A 19,443-nucleotide genomic window follows, 5' to 3' on the forward strand; every position below is an offset into this window, starting at 1 on the left:
CCATAAGTCAAGCCTTCAACTGGCACACTCAGTGGCACACAAAGGGAGCGAGTGCTTGCTCAAGAAGTCATTTTTTATGGGCAAACATATTAGGACCACTGTAATGTTGAAGAAAGGCCCACTTGGCTCACCAAGTATTGTATGTTCTAGTTGAGCGCAAAGGTGTTTGATAGTCTGGAGGCCAGATTTAATGGTAAAGATTATGAAGACCAAGGAGTCATCTTCTATTCAAGCATGAAAGATGAATTAACGGAATACCGTGCTTACCTTCAATTCCCATGACGCCTTTTTGTTTGTTTTCATCGGAAACCTCAAACTTGTCAATGATTTCTTCCACATATTCCAGAGTCACGTTGACCATCTGTAAAGACAAAAAAAGTTTGGAGTGATATTTTTACAGACTATAATTGCACGTTTTTCTTAGTTTGGTGCAACTTACTGTTGAAATATAACATTTTACATCAACCTCTGAACTGTTACTGAGCGTGACCGGACGTTTCGTAGACGGACACTTGGTCGACGGACACTTCGTCCCCGCACATTTCGTCGAACGGACAATTCGTCGCCGGATTCACTCGCGCTCGAAATTTTGTGGTCTAAGAATGTACTTTAAAAAGAGGTTTAATATTAAGCCAGGGGTGGGCAATTAATATCACAAAGGGAATTAACCTGTGGCTATAATCTTACAGATTTACATGTATATGTTCATTAATTTGTATAGTCCCTTTATCCAATAAATATAACTCAAACTCAAGTGCAGTTCAAATGCAGTTGCCAGACGACCATTCAATTTAAAGTGGAACCTCTGGGTTGAAATATACTGTTGACAAGCGCAGTGAATGAATGGGCTCTTTAACTGTGAATCGGCCAATGAAAATGGATTGGACGCCTATTGCCGTCAATGGCAGAATATGAGTTAACCTCACAAACTGACTTGTCTAAGATTTTCTGTGGAATTTAGTCTATTCAATACTGGCAGATTCTTCAATGGACAGCACAACAAACTGACCAGAGGTGCTACTACAACATGAAGGCCATGTGTTTATCACCATTGGTTTGTTCATTTATTGTTGTTTGAATAGGAAACTACGTTCATTGGAGAAAAGCCGACATTAAACAACATTCATTAATCAGCATTACATAGGAAATAGACCGAATTATTGCTTCCCTAAATCATTGTTTTACTGGTCGGTCAGCACCATGGACAGAGGTCACATCTGTTCAAACTGGACAGATGACCTCCGAAGCCCTGATGCTGCTACACAAACTCAAGAGACTTCGCTAGAAAAGTTGCCAAGGTGCTATTGTGCAATGTGCGTTCTCTGAAAATAATAAAAGCAGTAGGTCTTTTTAAAGTACATTCTTAGACCACAAAATTTTGAGAGCGAGCGAATCCGGCGACGAATTGTCCGTCGACCAAGTGTCTGTCGACGAAACGTCCGGGTACCGTTACTGAGCACACGCTGAGCATAAAGTAAACATGAGCAATTCCTAATCAAAGTAGTAAAATTAAGGCTTTTTCATTTGTAATAGTTCGATTGAATTTACAATGTTTTCGGTACTTTTTTTTCATCATTTCTGAAGATTCCGGCTTGTTCTTCACAACGCTTCATTTTTTCTTTAATCATTAACTTCACAAGTAGCAATAGAAATTCCACAGCCTTGGATCTTGTGGCTCGGTGAAGTCCAATCTATCAATTACCCATTCAGAGCCATATTTTAACTCCTCTACCTTCTGTTCAGAGCGCAACATGTTGGCTAGTTCGTCAGCCGTCAGGTGGTCCTTCCTGTCGCTGTAGGCCATCATGAGCAGGAAGAGGTCGCGGCGCATAGACATCATCTTGTAGAAGACGGAGAACTCATCATATGTTAGCGTGCCCTGCTGATCGTCCGTGTCTGCCTCCTTAAAAAGTGGAAAGTCACGACAGTCAGTCATTCACACTATAAATCATGCAAACCATGATATATTGATGACCGCTGTAATTCATATTTCAGTGTCTGAGAGCAAAACACACTTTTTACGGCACTCAGGGTCTATTAATATGATCATAGATGGCTACCAATGAGATTAGGATTGAAGTTTTCTTTGGTGTTACAGCTTTTGTGGTGGTAAAGTATAATATTCAGTGTCAGGTATCAAAATCAAAGTCAGTCTTTATTTTAAGTTAAAGTTTCCCTGTAACAGTGCAAAAACCTGTACTTCATCATTATTTTGTCAATTTGAGGCTTATAAATATGAATAAAAAAGATCAACAAAAGCATTGGACTCAATAGCAAATCTGAAAATTACAATCACCCTGAATTCCAATCACGCTTGAATGAATTTTTAGTTTATTAAAATCTAAAACCATTTCAAATTGCCACAATTGCCATTAGATTTCGCCAGTTACGAGGTCCAAAATGTATATCATAAACTCCATCAAACCACGCACTCATTTTTTCCCAATACTAGTACCACACAGAATATGCTTTTTTTTTAATTTAGTGGCTATTTGAGTCCTCGCATCTCTCTCTCTCATATCATGGCCTACCTTGCCCGAGGACACACTCTATATGCCTCGCTGCTCATTTCAGTTCACCTCAGAGTGACAGCTTGCCGCCTCTGCCGCCACCCAATAGCACCTGCATCTCACATGGACCAATTGCTGTCAACGGACGCCCAATCTAATAATGGTGGCTAATCCCTTTGTCGCAAGACAATCCTACAGGGAACAATGAGCTCACCATGTGCCAGAGAAAGAATCTAAATGCAAACTCCCTGATGGCCTTTGACAGAAATCCCTCAGAATTTACCGAAAAACGGGTCCCTGGTTTATTTGTCACACGGGGCACATCTTGGCAACAGCGCAAGTACACGAGCTTCCTTTTTATCTGGTTTCCATAAAAACAAAAATAAAATGCAAGGACATAAATGGAACCGGGCTGGTTACTGGTCAATAAATTATTTTCAAGCAAGAGGCAAGGCTTTTAAATCGGCAGAACAAGTCGTCACAAATCACTGAAGACGGTTGAAAATCCCAACCCGGACTGAAAGCGCAATGATCTGTTAGCTGTTCCGCTCGGGTTCGTAATAAAGTGAGACACTGATGGCCATTAAGAGTGCAGTGCAGCATTGCACACTGCGTGATTTTCCTCAGAAACGTCACTTATTGCCAATGTGGACTTCTGATGTTAGCCCAATGTGACTTTTTCCTCAAAGTATAGGACACCTCCATCACACTTTTATCCTTTTTTTTTCTATCCCTCACTTAAAACTTTTGTTGTCTCATTCCAGAATATGACATTGCTTGGGGTGATCAAATAAAGGCAACAATTATCTAATGAATGAGTTGCAAATGATCAATTTCATGAAAAAACTATTGAACTGAGATGGTTGGCAACGAGCAATCGCTGATCAAAAGGATTGGGCATTTATTGTCATTGTATTATATATGATCCATTTTTTTTGCCAACCTGGAACATTTGCTTGACCTTCCTCCGTGGGAGATTCACGTTGAGTTTATGGAGAAGCTGGTAGATCTCATCAATATTCAGCAGGCCGTCACCGTTCTTATCAGCTTCCTCAAAAGTCTGCTTCATCCACGTTACCACAAATACGTCAAGGAGAACCACTCAGATCCGGATATATCCAGAGGAACATGTGATATTTTGAACATGAGAAGGATATTGGTCGTGGGTGCGCTGCCGTTTGGCGAGAGAGTCCTCGTCGCTAATGCCGGCCATTAGGTAGCGGAGGCCTGTCACCCAGGTCCGTGCTTCCTCTGAGTTGGAGGTGACCAAATCCAGGGACTCCATGTGATTGCCGTGGTAGACCGTGAAGCAGCACGCCGGGTCCAAACTTCCCTCGGCATGTCGATGGAAGTTGTCCGATTGACCGCCCTCTGTCACCTTATACAGGGAGTCGATGGTGACTTACATGGGAGGGGAAGAGAAATAGCAAATTAGAAGACGACCACTAATGAGGTTCGAATACATAAATTCTTAATCAGACGCAAATGTATAATGAATCTCGCATGCATACATTTACATTTCAACTAGAATCAGGGGAGGTTGTGGAATATGGTTTACACTAAATCCCCAGATATTTCATTAAGCACGCCTTAAACTTATTCAAATGGCATCCAACGTGAGCTGTATCGACTTGCAAAAATTACCATTTTTCCATTGGATGTGTATGTATGTATGTATATATATATATATATATATATATATATATATATATATATATATATATATATATATATATATATATATATATCAGCAACACGCTTATTTATTTATATATTTATTCATGTATTTATTTATCTATTAACTTACTTATTACCTATCTATTTATGTCTAAAATGCCTTTCCTATTTCTGCATCCTCCTCACCCTCTTGCTACAGTGACAACGAAATTTCCCGAATACGGGATGAATAAAGTTCCAATCCAATCCAATAAAGACTATTTGTATTCTGAATATACCGAATTAAAAAACTGTAGGGAAAATATGTGACTAAAAATAGATTATATATATATATATACACTATAATAGATATGTTATATATATATATATACATACTATTATTATTATTATTAATATAATAGCTAAAGTAGCTATAGCAGAATGTGATTTATATTCCAGTGCGATTTGTACATTTTTTTCCTCTTAATTGTGCATTCTTCAGCTGGTCCGACTTACTATACTCAGGTGCGACTTAGTCAGCAAAAATATGGGATATGACTATAGATTTTAATTGATTATCATCTTAATTGGCGGTGTAAATTTACCATGCACAATGATATCATCAGTTCCACCCAACAAATAACATTTTTGTTAACTATCAGCCATATTGGATGCACTCAATAAAGCAGCTCTTATAAGCCACTTGATTGTTTTTCAAGCTAAAATGTTTTAGTCTCAATCCATTGTGGAATGATCTATTCCCCCCTCCAGCATAATCTTACCTCTAAAATGCTGCCCTGTCTGACAATATTGCCACATTAATTTGCATATGACACACACACGCACGTTTGGAAAGGACAGGGCACGGTTATGAATTTCACATTTGGGACGAGTGAACATTTTTAAGAGGCTTATCAAATGCTAACAGTCGCAAAAAGTGTCATTTCTAAACAAGTTGGTACACATCCATAGGTGCCTATGTGGGTTGATATGGGAAAAAGATGAATAATCCTCTCAAAGGCAGGACCGTTGAGAATTATTTATATACACATAGAAACACACATGGCTTGTCGGTATTTAAGGTGAAATAGGCTCACCACATTAAAGTGCTTTATGTCGAGAGATTAGACTTTTGTTCCTGGGTTATTAATGTTTTATGTTTTGAGGAAATTGTAGGCAACACGTTATACTTATATTTGTGCAGGTTGGGGATTGTTAGATCATCATAAACACTTTTATTTTGTTAATATTAAGCAATTTGGCACTTGTTGCCTTGAGAATGGTAAGTTTTCATGGCTTGTGTATGAAAATTGCTCGTCTAACGTGATTACTGTTGTAGTTATAAGTAGCATTAGTGTACAACTGCAATGCTACTAACGGTTTCTAGTAGTTAGCTATATATAAATTGTGTAATATTTTTTTAATATCATGAATAATCTTGTTAAGACGAGGGGCTGTCATCAATTAATTTGTTTTCTAATATTTATTTCGTGCATTGCTGTGAATTACAACAATGTCTTCATAATTAGAGGGTTTTATTTATTTTCTTTTGTTTGTAGTTCAAAATAGTGTTTTTTTTTTATTATTATAATCATATATATATTTGACAATGTCAAGCAATATTATTATTTTTGTACTGTACCTTTACTGTATATTTTTATTGTATTTTTCGTTTTTTACTCCCTTTCTTTGACTTCAACATAATTGATTTGAATGTTTATTATTTCAAAAACTATATTCTCGTATGTATTTGCTAGCGTTGAATGGGTTTCATTAACGATTTTTAGATTTCTACTTAACGTTTCCATCTGATGAAGTATTTTTCCTTTTAATTTTTTTATTTTCTATAACATAAGATTTTTTCAATTTTTCCTGGAATCAGTAGTACACCATTTGTATTTGCACTCCAAGTGCACTTGAGAGGTGGGCATTGCCATAAAGGAGCGTGCCTCCGTGCCATGGGCGTTGGCGCGTGCGTTCAAACGTACTTTTGGCCTTCTCGCTCTTGCGTGATGGCTTCCAGCGGATGCAGGAGCGATGGTCATCCAGGTAAAAGAGCCTCACCAGCCCTTTGGACCCCGCCTTCAGCTTCACCATCTGGGTCCCGGACTGCATCACACTCATGCATCGCTCCACTGAAGAAGAAGTATGCACATTCATAACCAACAAAAATAAGGTCAGTAAATCGTAACTGGAAGCCACAAAAGGAGCAGGTGTGTGTCTTTATTTGTCTTTTATTATGTCTCGCTCGATGTGGGCAAGGTCAGACTGTAAACGGCGCATACAGAGATGCTGCTGTGTGTGGACACAAGCCTATCTATCCACTGAGAGAGAGTCCTGAAAGCAGCTCATAGAACATAGACAACGAGTCATTGATGCACAGGAAGAAGATCTCAGCCTGCCTGGGCAGGAGGAAGCAAACGTCTCACACGGAAAGGTGCCAACGTCCTTTAGGTACACCTGCGCAACCAACACACCATTCTGTAAAGACCATCCTCTTCTTAGCAGAACAATTCCACCAAATTCGAAAACACACACAATAAAACACTGCCTTTGGATTAAAATGTTTCTTAGTAATCTGATGAAAAAAAATCACAACACTTATCTTTGCGTTTGGATGTCAGTTATACCCACATGTACCGTATTTTCTGGACTATAAGTCACTTTTTTTCCGCATATATCGTTTGGCTGGGCCTGCGACAAATACTGAAGTGCATACCTGTCTACCTCGGCCAATTGCTCCCCTTATTAATGATTGCAATTCCCCTTATTAATCTATAAAAAAAACGTACAAATGCAACGAGGCACATTTACTCACATAGGGCGTACTTAAAAGTCTAGAATTTTCTCCAAAGTGGACGGGGTGCCCAATCAGTATGCACAAAATTCAAGATTCTGTAATGCGCATATCATGCTCAAAGCATGACAACATTAGCAATCGACGATGACGTTTTTGTCTGCTACCAGTGACCGAGACCATCCGGATTAGAACCGAAAACGAGATTGTTTTTACAAAAAAAAATGTACTTTAAAAAAATCCCGTACAAAAGTTGTTATACGGCGTACACAATTGGAAATGATCAAAAAACGAATGAAATATGGGTATGCAAGTGTGATTTATGTTTTTCTTCTCTCTGACCACTGACAGACACTCTTTTTAGGCTATAATCATTTGAAAATCCCTTGCAATCCCTTGCATTTTACAGGTAGCACTGTAATGACATTGCTCAAATGAATGCAGTGAGGTCTTGATTTTGATCATATTGAACAGGCAGTCTAAAACAGAATGAGCATGTTACAAAAAAAAATTAATAGACATGGACTTTACTGCTTTTGCTATTTTATGCTCCACAAAGTGCAGTTCTTACCTATGGGAAGCCAGAAAACGAGCATCGCTGGATTTGCACAATAAACCCTGCTGATGGGCAATGAGTGCTTGAGAACATAATAGAACACTGAATACAGAAGAATTAATCAGAGAAAAGGAAAAAGGCAGAATGTGTATTATTTATCTCACCCAAGCTTCTGAAGTTGACAGCTTCATTACCAAATAGATTTCAACAGTAGCCCGTGTGGGAATGTCATGTTATTGATTGTTTTTTCCAGCATACTCTGCTGGGTGTCATATCTTAGATGCTCTCAGGCTATAACCATATGTGCCTAGAGCTACAAGCTTTCATTGAAACGTCCAATTACGTAATAATGTAAATACAACCGAGGGGGGGGTGAAACCATGAACACCGCTGCGGGACTACTCATCAGAGTCGAAACGTGAGGTTTCTCTGAGAAAAATGGAGGAAGCGAAAACAAGCTGGAATAGAATGCGCAAGTGTTGATTTATTTATTAATATCTTATCTAGCACATGGCGGAGTTCTTTAAATAGAAGGCAAGAAGAACATATGCAGGTAGCTTGTTTTTTTAAGTGTAGTTGGAATATTGAAGACATTTTGGAATATTTGACGTGATTAAAAGTGTATATTAAAAAATGCATTGTACTTGAAGATGCTGGATATTCTCTTCATGATATCCAGACTTATTTGCTTAGCATTTAAGGAAATCCTAATTTGCTAAAAAGATGAAAGAGAGACTACGAGTTCAACTTTAACGTCTATTGGAAAAACTCACAGCACAACGATGAAAGCCTCCACATGTGGCTCTGGAGCCGCAGGTTGCAGGCTCTTTATTGGACGTCTATCATCGTCAGTGGTGCTGATTTTTTTTTGTTGCTGCAAATGATAGCAGCCACTCCTCCCGGTTCAAATGGATTAGACTTCAACGACAGCCAAGTTGATGTTTCCGCAATCGAATAACGGATGCAGCCAGAATCACACAATAATTGAGCATGTCGCAGTATACTTTGCCAAACCGGCAGGAAAAATCAATATTCTGTCTGTCATATTCAAGGCCATAACCTCACAAGGAATATTTTACTTTGAAGTGTGACAACATTGATTTTGTCGCTTCGTTGAAAAAAAATAGATCTTGAACCATTTACCATCCTGCTTCTAAGTTATTTTCAGTGAGTCATATAAAAATAAGAAGCGGGCTATGGCAGTAGATGGCACCGGAAAGCTTTGAAGCAGCCAATTCAAACATATTTTAATAGGCGAGCTGATGGGGATGACGAAATTGAACAAAGCATGTTTTCTCTCTGATGCTCACAATGAAGATCAAGTCAGGGCGTTCTCAGCACCCATTCAGCCGTCTTACTTTAGAACCCAGGCTTTTTATCATTTTGGATCAGAGCTACTATTCTGCATGCGCTTTTCTAATGTCACAAAATGAGTCACTGTGTGGAAACACCAAATAATTAACCCCAAAATTGAGATAACAGATACTGGAAATGTATTTACACTTTGAAAAAACATATTTAAAAAAGGCATGACAACATAGGCACTGCTATACAACTTGAAGGTTCACTTCCTTGTTTTCATTGACCTGCTCGTCCAATTTGATTGACAAGCAAATGCCTGTAAAATCCCTCGGCGACAGGTTCTAGAACCCAAGACAAATCAGACAGCACTAGTAATGAGTGTCCCCTCACCTCAGGCAGGATCAAAGTCGTCGCGAGGATACTGCCGATACATAAACATGAGCTCCTGCTCCTTTCTGTCCTGCTTTAAATAGCGGCAGCATGCCAAATGCATAATCAATATGCAACATGTTTGGCCACAAGCAAACACATATGTTTAAAACATCAGTCTACACCTAACTAGAAACTACCAAAACAATCAGGAAGCAGTGGGCAGAAGGTTCCTTATCTTCTTTTTTACCACTTGGACAATTTCATATCCAATGCAAAACACAATCCTCCAGTCCTTTGAAAATTGTGAGTAATTTCACCATTTGCTTATCTGCAGTGGCCATGCAAGACCACCAGGATTGTATTAATTTTCACTCTTTTATGAAATTGTTGCAGCAGAAATGCTTTATTCTTTTAAATCTATTTTTTTTTTATGTGTGATATGTTCTTAATTTTTGGTTTGTTTATTTATTCCATTAAACAATGATTATTGTTTGTATTGTACAATGCATGTTATTTTTTTTATTTTACACTTTTATTTCTTTTTTTTTTGGAATGATTTTGAAAAATATAAAAAAAATAGACTTTTTTGTCAAGAGAACATTTATGTACCTCATTCTCCATATTCCAATGATATCAACAAAATTATTATTTATTTAAAAAAGAACCTTCCTATACAGGAAGCAAATTATTAAAACCAGCGCTGTTCAATTAAAACCAGCATACAAACACGCTCACCTATCAAAGTTAGTCTGCATTTCGGGGGTGCAGCCAGCAGAGTTCCCCCAACGTGTTCCAAATTCCGCGAAAGCAAGGTCGCCACAGCTAACACTGTCGAATTCTCCGCAGATCCGCAAATAAGATTGGCAGGAGCTTTGTGTGTAGTGGGACCAAAGAGTGAAAAATAGATCTCCTCCATATTCTTTCTTTCCAAGAAAAAAAGTTTTGAAGCAAAAAAACTTGGTCAAAAGGTACTCCAAAGCCGTCAGTTGCGTCGCCTGTGGCTATTACGCTCTAGAAGGACACTTCACAGGAGCATCCTCGCTGCACGACACAAACAGCAGCTGAGGAGCTCCCACTCCTCATCCTGTGATGTGTGTCAGCACCTTCAACTCCATCCCGGAAAACACACACCCGCACTCATAGGACCTTACATTTGGCCACCACTCTTCTCGACACACTCTCGTCTCGTTGACGGAAGCACGTTTAGCCCATGAAATTGCTATTGTTGAAGAGATTATAAAGTGAAGCAGTCTCCCGCAATCCACGGTATTTACTCGAGGGTCAGTCGGCAAGATGTGAGGAGGATAACGGACCCCGGATGACATAACATCCATGATAATACAATAATCTTGTAACATCTGGGATTTTTGAAGCTGTCCAGGTGTCATTTACAACCTTACGTGCTTTTAAATGCTGTCATGTTCTCAAGGTATTCCAACTGATCCAGCACGGACAGTTTAACCAATTAGGTTTGTTTTTTCCTGAAACAATCAGCAACCTGGCTGCAATCAACTGATTACACTTTTAGGACACCAGATTGGTGAAAATGTATCCTCTTCATCAGTTGGAATAAAACCCTGCAGCCATTGAGGACCGGTTTGGACACCCATGCCAAGAGTGGACAATCAATAAATAATTAGCTGACTAATTGAGGGTTACTTAATATCTGACTAGTCCCTTAAAAAACAAAGAATTACATATAGCTGTTATAAGAACAAAGGCCATTGTGTATTTCTAATGTTTTTCATTCATTTCCTGTACCCCTTATCCTCACAAGACTGGTGGGGTGCTGGAGCCTATCCAAGCAAACTATGGGCAGCAGGCAAAGGACACTCGGAATCGGTTGCCAAGCCAATCGCAGGGCACGAGGAGATGGACAAGCATTCACGCTCGCACTTATGCCAAGTGATGGAAGGCAGTACAGGCGTGACAATACTGAGTAGCAACTCCAAACTATGTCACTAGCCAAAACAAGTCAGGCGCATATGGCTGCAATCCATCACATTGCCATCACTGGATTGATGGCTACATGAAGATGGAAAGTGCCGACTCATGATGGCCCGAGGCCTCTGCACAGAGTGGATTAAAGGCAGAAAGAAGACAAACAACCTGAGTAGATTGTCAGTCAAATGACTTGCTTAATTTGTTCCAACACCGGAGGTTCGATATTTAGTGTAACAACCAAATTGAGCGAAATTCTGTACATGTGACCCAACTTCTCCAAGTAGGGATGATTCTCCTCACAACACTCACATAGAACAGTACATTCAGATTGTTATTTAAAGTAGGCAGTGAACTCATTGGATGCCCGTCATCCAATTGAGTTAAAATAGACTATGTATTCCTCAATAAATAAAACGACACGAGCATCCAAATACAACTTGATGAGTGGCATTCCTCCTTTTCAGGCAAAATGGAACATGTTTTACTACTTTTCAATCTTTGTCTTCTTCTTGCAACACAAAAAAATGATTTTTCATTCCTCACATGCCATATTGAATATTTGAAACCAAAAAGCCTTCAGACGGGCCTTCATTGGTACTATCGTGACAAAAGCCACACAAAAATAGCCGCACGATCACACTGGCAACATGAAAGAGTGCAAAACATTGAGAAATAAGTCGCTAAAACACACTCTTTCCTATCTCACAGTCACTCTCAGTCTTTGCTGCTAATTAGGAAGCGCTCAAGGCAGCGCTTAAGTCGCCTGAGCTACAAATGAGTTTCCAGGGGGGAGGCCACAGAATAAAAATATCCACATGACTAGCGTGGCATCATGTGCGTACGTATACCGACTGTTCTGGCGGGATGGCGCTGTTCAATTTTGACAACAAAGCGCGAAAGTGAAGTCTTCATTATGGAGTGTAGGTGTGTGTGTCAGCACATATTGATGTTGACTTCCCCCTGCAAGCTTTAAGCTGGCACTTTCTTCCTGGCAAAGACGGCGACTGGATGCATATGAGCAGATTGAGATATAGTATCTTTGGCTGCGCAGCCATTCAGGAGAGCAAAATGATTGATCTACACGAGACTCAGAAGAGGCGAGAGAGCTCATCTGGGCACATCGGGCGGATGCAAGAAGTGTTCATAAGTAGGCTGAGATTTTGGGTAGAGCTAGAGTGTCTGTTTCATTGTGCCCTCTGATTGGCTGGCAACCAATCCAGCATGTCCATAGTCGGCTGGGATAGGCTCCAGCACCCCGGAATGAATAAATATATTCATTTATTCATCTGCCCATCTTCATTTTCATGAAAGAAGGGAGGATACATTGTGGTTAGGTCATGTTTGCAAATGCACGAGCATTAACAATACTCCAATATTGTTTAAAACTCTACTTCAGAAATTCCAAAACTCTGTTAAAACCTCCAGGCTTCAAATATGAAAAAAACTGACAGATATTATATGCCAGCTGCTATTTTTTTTTTTGCATTATTCAGCCCGTGTTCCCATAGAAAGCAGTATGTAGGAAGAAGAGAAGCAAATTCACTCCAAAAATTTGCCATGAGGCGTGAAGATATGAAGCAAGGATGCGAGTCCTCCCCTGGTGTCTGTTAGCAGTTTTTTCTAGCCTGGGGCAATAGAGAGGAAGACAAAAAAGAGCGGCAACGTGCTGAGATTCATCATCATCATCATCACGGGGCATCATTAGTAAGGAGGAGACATCTTTCGAGCAGATTTTTTTACAAGGGAAAAACATTTCTTATGCATGGGGACAGGACTTTCTACTTACTACATGGAAAAACCAAGCCAAAAAAGCAATGATATTATTGTCCTAAATATGTGATCATGTGATCCCTGCATAAAAATGCAGCAATGATGCTTCAACAATAGTCACACACATTAAATGCTCAGCAGTTTGACAATTTGAGGCTTTCCTGCCCCCTAGTGCCACCCACCAAAGGGACATTTCTGACATACATTTCCCCGTCACAAGCCAATTAGTTCACGTTGCATTGTCGCATGTTATGCAATCCATCTTCTAACCGCAGTCAAAACAAGACAAACAAACCTCCATCAGTCTGCGTGCGCAATGCTTAGTTTAAGCACATTAGGACCAACATGACTCAGTGAACTATGAATCATAATTATAAAGACTCCTACTTACCCCTTTCCAAACTGGGATTCCTGCAAACTTCAAGTTCAGCCATTGAGTTCTGTCAGAAGCTCCTTCCATGCACTTTAATGCCCATAATGGTCACATTCAATGGTCACAAAAAAACGCACCATCTCCAGCAGTGGCTCCGAATATGAATTTGTCCCTTTTTTTTACATCATATTTATATATCAATTTGTGGTTGACATCCACAAATAGCGCAGGCACATTCCCTCCTCGCTATCCTCAGTGTCTAAGCCAATTTCTCACACGCTCCGTGGACCCATCCACTGACTGAGCGCGTCAGTGTGTGAGAGGAAGAGAGGGTGAGTGTGTGGGTATGTTAAAAAAAAGAGGAAAAAAAACCTAAGGCACCAAAAGCCTGACCCAATTTATGCTGACTTGTGTTTCCCCGTCTCTATTTTGATTCCAGTAAGCGAGTGCCTGAGTGAGTATGTAATATAAACACAATAATGCACCAAAACAGTGATCCACTATGGATGTTGTGTTCGCTTCACGGTATCTCAATGTGGCTTTTTGGAGGAAACGTGTGCATGAGTGAATGCATGATGAAGGTTTCCTCATTTGGGAACCTTCCATATTAGTATCGTTCACGTTTAAGCCATTTAATTTAGGATTGAAAGCAGGGTGACAATTATGAAGACACAAAAACACGCACACGCATAGACACACGTATTGTAGATGCACACAAGCACTCAGTTGTGTTCAAACACAGAAGGTGAAGCAGGGGTTATCCCCAAATCGATTAGAGCAGTCTGGAAGAAAAAAAAAAGATGTCTGACTACCAGTGTGACCCTCACTGGTATGTGTGTGTGTTTGTCTATTATTGCCCATTTTGATTTAGCTCCCTCCACACACACATCCCTGCACAGTTCCGTCTCTGTGCAGCCACCTCCCATCTTTTCCCACAAAATTATTATATTGGCTCAACCCCAACTCAGTCACTTCATACAGAAGAAAAGAGGTGAGGCGTGAGAGGCGGTTGTCAGGGAATGTATATGAGGTGTAGTCTTCAATATTTATAGCATCCATCCATTTTTTCCCACTCAACCGAAGTCACCCCGCAAAGCTCAGACTTCCCTCTCACGGTCGAACGCTTGCTTCAAGTCCACTAAACACAGACTTTTTGGGCGAATGCCCATGACCCCCCCGAGAACCTTGCTGAGGATATAGAGCTGATCCACTGTTCCACAGCCAGGACAAAAACCACACTACTCCACCTAATCTGAGATGAAACTTCCCAATTGACTGACATCCCAAGCACCCTAGAATAGAACTTCAAAACAGAAGTTGAGGAGTTGATCCCCGTATAATTGGAACAAACCCTCTAGCCACACACACAAAAAAAAAAAAAACGGAGCACCACCTCATCTGCCAATCCAGAAGCATTGTCCCTGATGCCCATGTGACGTTGCCGATGCACAACAACCAAGACAACCCCGTACATCCAGAGTTTTTTGAAACTCTGGGTCAGAACTCGTGCACCCCCGACTTTTCTCCCCCCGGTTTTGCCATGAGGAGCTTTTTGACCACCTCAGTGACTCTAGAGCAAGGGTGTCACTCGGGTTGGTTCGCGGGCCGCTTTAACGTCAACTTGATTTCACGTGGGCCGGACCATTTTAGATATAATATTTAGATTATTTTTTTTATAAATGATTTAAAAGAACTGGATTAAAAGCTCTGAATATTCAGTTTTTTATAGATCTAAAACAATGTTTATTTTAGCTTTTTTAAATATATTTTTAGATTTTACAAAATGATTTTTGAACTAAAAACACAGAAATTTAATATACATCTATACTCATTTTAATTTGATCCTAAAACAGAAAGTCGGCACTCATTATTTACTTTCCCGGGCCACACAAAATGATGCGGCAGGCCAGATTCGGCCCCCGTGCCGCCACTTTGACACACGTGCTCTAGTGTCCAGAATCTGCTTTCTCATTTACTAACAAACATTTTTTTAACAGTATATACTGGATAATGACTTTTCTCGCAAAATAAAACACCACGATACTTATTTTACGGTACATCGTGCTGTTAAGTCAGCAAGCAGCAATAACATATTTGTGACAAATTGCAGGTATAATATACACACTGTTCAGACTAAAAACCTTAAATTAGGGCTGTTTTTAATGATGTTACTGGCAAACTAGTAGTGGAATGGAGTCTCCCTCTACTGTTCATTGCGTGACACGCAACAACATCATCTCCATATTTTTAATAGGATTTTAGATCAGCATCTTTGAAGTCAAATCAGGTTGATTTACAGTAAGTAGGCCTAACCTAAGATATGAAAAGATGGCAAAAAATAGTTTGAAAAACTGCTATTTGAGGAAAAGCCAGAGAAAAGACAATTGAATGCAATATTTGGGGAATTTCTTGCAGTAAAAAAAGATGTTACAAAAGGCCCAGCCATCATTTGTGTAAATAAAATTCATGTGAAACACAGTGATTGACCTCCAATTTACACAATTTTGATAGTTTTTACCTTGAGCAACACTGTTGTTCGTCAAGAAATGACGGCGGTACTGCGGCTCCCCCTTTCTATTCACCACCCAGGCGCTCATGGCAGGAAAAAGTCAACCTCTGAAAAGAACATTAAAAGATTTCACGTCAGCATTTTACTTACAGTTAGACTATGAATACAATGTTACAGCACTTGCACACACTCAACATAATCGGTACAAAGAGTGCTGAATATGAATGACAGGGACAGATATCTGAGAGCGACACTCATCGGGTGCATCTTGATTGACGGCCATTTTCCACATCTCACTTTCAAGTACACATGTTTTAGTTTATGTCCACTCAAGTTACTCTCATTTTCTACTGCTGTATTTTCTCTTTCCCACCTGTTGTCTGTCTGTATGCATGTGATGTATTACTTCCCCTATGGAAACAACACACACACACAATAGTTCTGAAATCAGTTTATCCTGCACATGAGTTATGAGCACCTGTAGCCTTCTGAACTGTAAAGAGGTTTCCTTTGACCATTAGAAGTGAGTGAAATCACACACACACACAAGAAAAACATCATGAGCAATAATGCAATTTTGTATTACTTTACTGTAGAGACTGAAAGAGCATCCAAAAGCTGTGTCTAATATTCCTATATTAACATAATGTACAATTTTTTTACCATAGTTTTGACACGGCCACATTGGACCTGGTGAAAGGGTTTGAAACCAGTCCTCACCGTGTGGAGTTTGCATGCGGGCTTGCGCGGGTTTTCCCCGGGTACTCTGGTTTCCTCCCAAATACCAAAAATGTGCATTTTGAACATTCTAAATTGTCCCTATGTATGAGTGTGAATGGTTGTCCATCTCCTGTCATTAACCTAAACATACATCAATGGCAGTAAATCCATTTCCAGTTGTGAAATACATGCGCAATACCTTCCCAGTCAAAGATAGATAGATCCCATAGCTGTCGTGAATGTTGCGATACACACTTTCGCTGGTAAATGGATACCAGGGTCAAATGCAACAGGTGGTTCAACACCTACGCTTTTCCACTTTCCCAAAATCCATTCATTCCTATTCAGGTCTTCCATTCATCTTGGACATACTGAAGGTTTCATCCCTATTAAGCGCTCTGAGCCATCTGCGGCACAAAGTCCCTCGTGGCCCGCTGCTTAATTATACAATAGTGTTACTAAATTGCTGTTTATTTTCACAGCGTGTCTTCAATGAGACACGGGCAAATGACAGGGGATTTTTTTCGCCCTCCCTTTCTTCGTTTCTTTTCAGATGACTTGTGGCCTCGTAGCTTTTGCAATAATTGTTTCATTGTTCATGAAATGAGACGCCGTTGGGCAAAATGGTCAGCATGTAATCAAGATCATTATTATAGCAAATTGACTTTTGAATGTTTTGTATACAAATAGATCGACATCAGGTCTACCTTTAAATTAAGCAAAAAAATTAAGGCTTTACTGATCTGCACATTTTTGGAAATGTATTTCTGGCCTGTTATATCAAAGCTAATATGATAACCATTCTCATATCTGCATCTCTAAAACCTTGAGGTATTTTGAAAAAACTAAACTTGGACATTTTCAGAAAACTGTAAAGCGCTTCATATCAGTAAAATTGTTTTACATCCGTGTGGTCGTTCAACATATTTATTAATTTCTTAGAAATGTCCCCGTAAAAATGGAATTATGCTGTAATGTTCAATAAACCACATATAATTAGCTAGACTCCCACTTTGTATTGGGTAAACTGAGATTGTCTGCACTGTTACGCTCATGTCTTGAGGAAGAGTAAAGAGTGATACTACTACTTCCCCCTTTCTATAACTGCCGGTAATACGAGGAGACTTCTCATCTGTCATTGAGGTCTCAAACCTCAAGGGAACCATCCCAGTTCTCTCAGGCAGGAGGGCGACTTGAAATAATAACCGCGACACACGTGCAGATGCACACCATCACTCATTTTGAGAATGACATAAAAATAAGTTGAGGATATCCCTGAGTGAGGGTTTTGTCAGGGCAGACTTAACACAGAGTGAAGTAACACAATCATAGACAGACAGGTGGAGTACATGCAAACATGCAGTTTATCTGACAGCCTAATCAAGTCTTCTAGCTACCCATATACTGCATCATGAATCCATGTAGATCAAAATCATGAAAAATGTTTATGGCCCATGAATACATTTGGCGTTTGACCTGATTAAGCAAAGTGTTTGTTTACCATGTCTTTCTTTGCTCTGTTTAAACTTAACCTTGTCTTGCTAATAATACATTGCAATGGTTGCATGTTACATCCACATATATTCATGCATTAAGACAATGACCTGATAAATGCAGACACAAAGGGGTCGGCATCTGTCCCTTCCATACTGACACATGTCACAGTGCCTGCTTAACTTTGCGCCACCAGCTGTTCTTCACAAATAAAGCAAATTTCAGGCAGGCTATTACAACTCCAATTCAAAATTGTGTTGAACATAAATCCTAATATAATCATTTGCAAATCATGTTTGCTCTGTATTTGATTTAATACTGTTAGGGCAATGAATCCAGTCCAACATTGACTGAAAATAGTGCCTCCCCATATCAAATCATCATTAATACCTATGGAAAGGGTTGCATAAATGTTAATATTTTTCAACAAATAAGACGGGAGAGGTCTAACTGTTTCACGCAGTCAATGAGTGACCTCGTGTGCCAGTAAAAGCCTGTTAAAGAGTTATCAGGAGGGAGAACAAACAGCCTGCTCACGGCTTCATATACATTGACACACCACCTGAGTAGTTTTAGTAGAAAACAGAGGTCGAGTAAATGATACTCTAAAAACACATGAAGCATTTTGTTCAAATTAAATCACCTATATTATTTGGGAACACTGTTATCTGATAACGCTCTGTACTTAACATACTGCACAATATGGATATAAAAATGTATGAAGTGTCACCCCCCATCGATGTTGGGTATACAGTTGCTACAATTCTGGTATCCTGTTGTAAACCTATGATAAACACCCGTAAGAAAGAATGAAAATGATCAGGCCAGGTCTGCCTCCCAGAGCTATTTGACCTGATAAGGAACCAGAGCAAACACAGTAAGGTTACTAAAGGGTCAGAGTCAGGGGGAAGACATCCAGAAAGCATTAGGGCAGCTAAGGTGTATAAAACTATAAAAATATATGAATCTGTTTCATGTACTTGTACATCTTATATTTGTCTCCCAAAAAAAAGAAAACTAGTGAAAGTGAGTATTCAGAGAAGTTCACACTCACCCTAACCAAGTCATTAGGAAGCATGGCAGCAATAAAGACAATTTAAATTCAATGTTTGCTTGCCAGGTCCAAAGTTTCACATTTTCACGAAAGAGAAAGAAGTTATACAAGTGGTGGCACCATTACAAAATTCATAACTATCATCAAACCCGAACTGGTCACCAGCCAATCGCAAGCCTCAAGGAAACAAACAACCATTCACGCGCAGACTCATACCTAGGGACAATTTAGAGTCTTCAACCAGCCTACCATGCATGTTTTTGGAACGTAGAAGGAAACCGGAGGAGCTGAAGTGAACCCACACAAGCACAGGTAACAACATGCAAAGTCCGCACAGGAAGGTCAGAACCCACCAGAGATTAAGCCCTCGATATCAGAACTGTGAG

The 19,443-nt window shown here is 39.7% G+C and overlaps 1 protein-coding gene across 5 annotated transcripts in view; it reads right to left on the reverse strand.

The window, feature by feature from the left end:
* The window catches only part of plch1 (phospholipase C, eta 1), a 38,810-nt gene that overhangs the window by 17,466 nt on the left and 1,901 nt on the right, over positions 1-19,443 (reverse strand). For 4 of the 5 annotated variants that reach the window (XM_077610816.1, XM_077610814.1, XM_077610818.1 and 1 more), the window contains exons 2-7: positions 15,799-15,896; positions 6,155-6,301; positions 3,668-3,911; positions 3,454-3,583; positions 1,733-1,903; positions 268-361 (exon numbers count right to left, since the gene is read on the reverse strand). In XM_077610816.1, coding sequence (XP_077466942.1) covers positions 268-361; positions 1,733-1,903; positions 3,454-3,583; positions 3,668-3,911; positions 6,155-6,301; positions 15,799-15,877 — 865 coding nt within the window. In that variant the 5' untranslated portion in view covers positions 15,878-15,896. Of the gene's footprint in view, positions 1-267; positions 362-1,732; positions 1,904-3,453; positions 3,584-3,667; positions 3,912-6,154; positions 6,302-13,298; positions 13,600-15,798; positions 15,897-19,443 lie in introns of those variants that run through there. The other variant, XM_077610817.1, reaches the window with a different exon arrangement.

The sequence above is a fragment of the Stigmatopora argus genome, chromosome 10, assembly GCF_051989625.1.
Source record: "Stigmatopora argus isolate UIUO_Sarg chromosome 10, RoL_Sarg_1.0, whole genome shotgun sequence".
In the NCBI taxonomy this organism is placed as follows: Eukaryota; Metazoa; Chordata; class Actinopteri; order Syngnathiformes; family Syngnathidae; genus Stigmatopora; species Stigmatopora argus.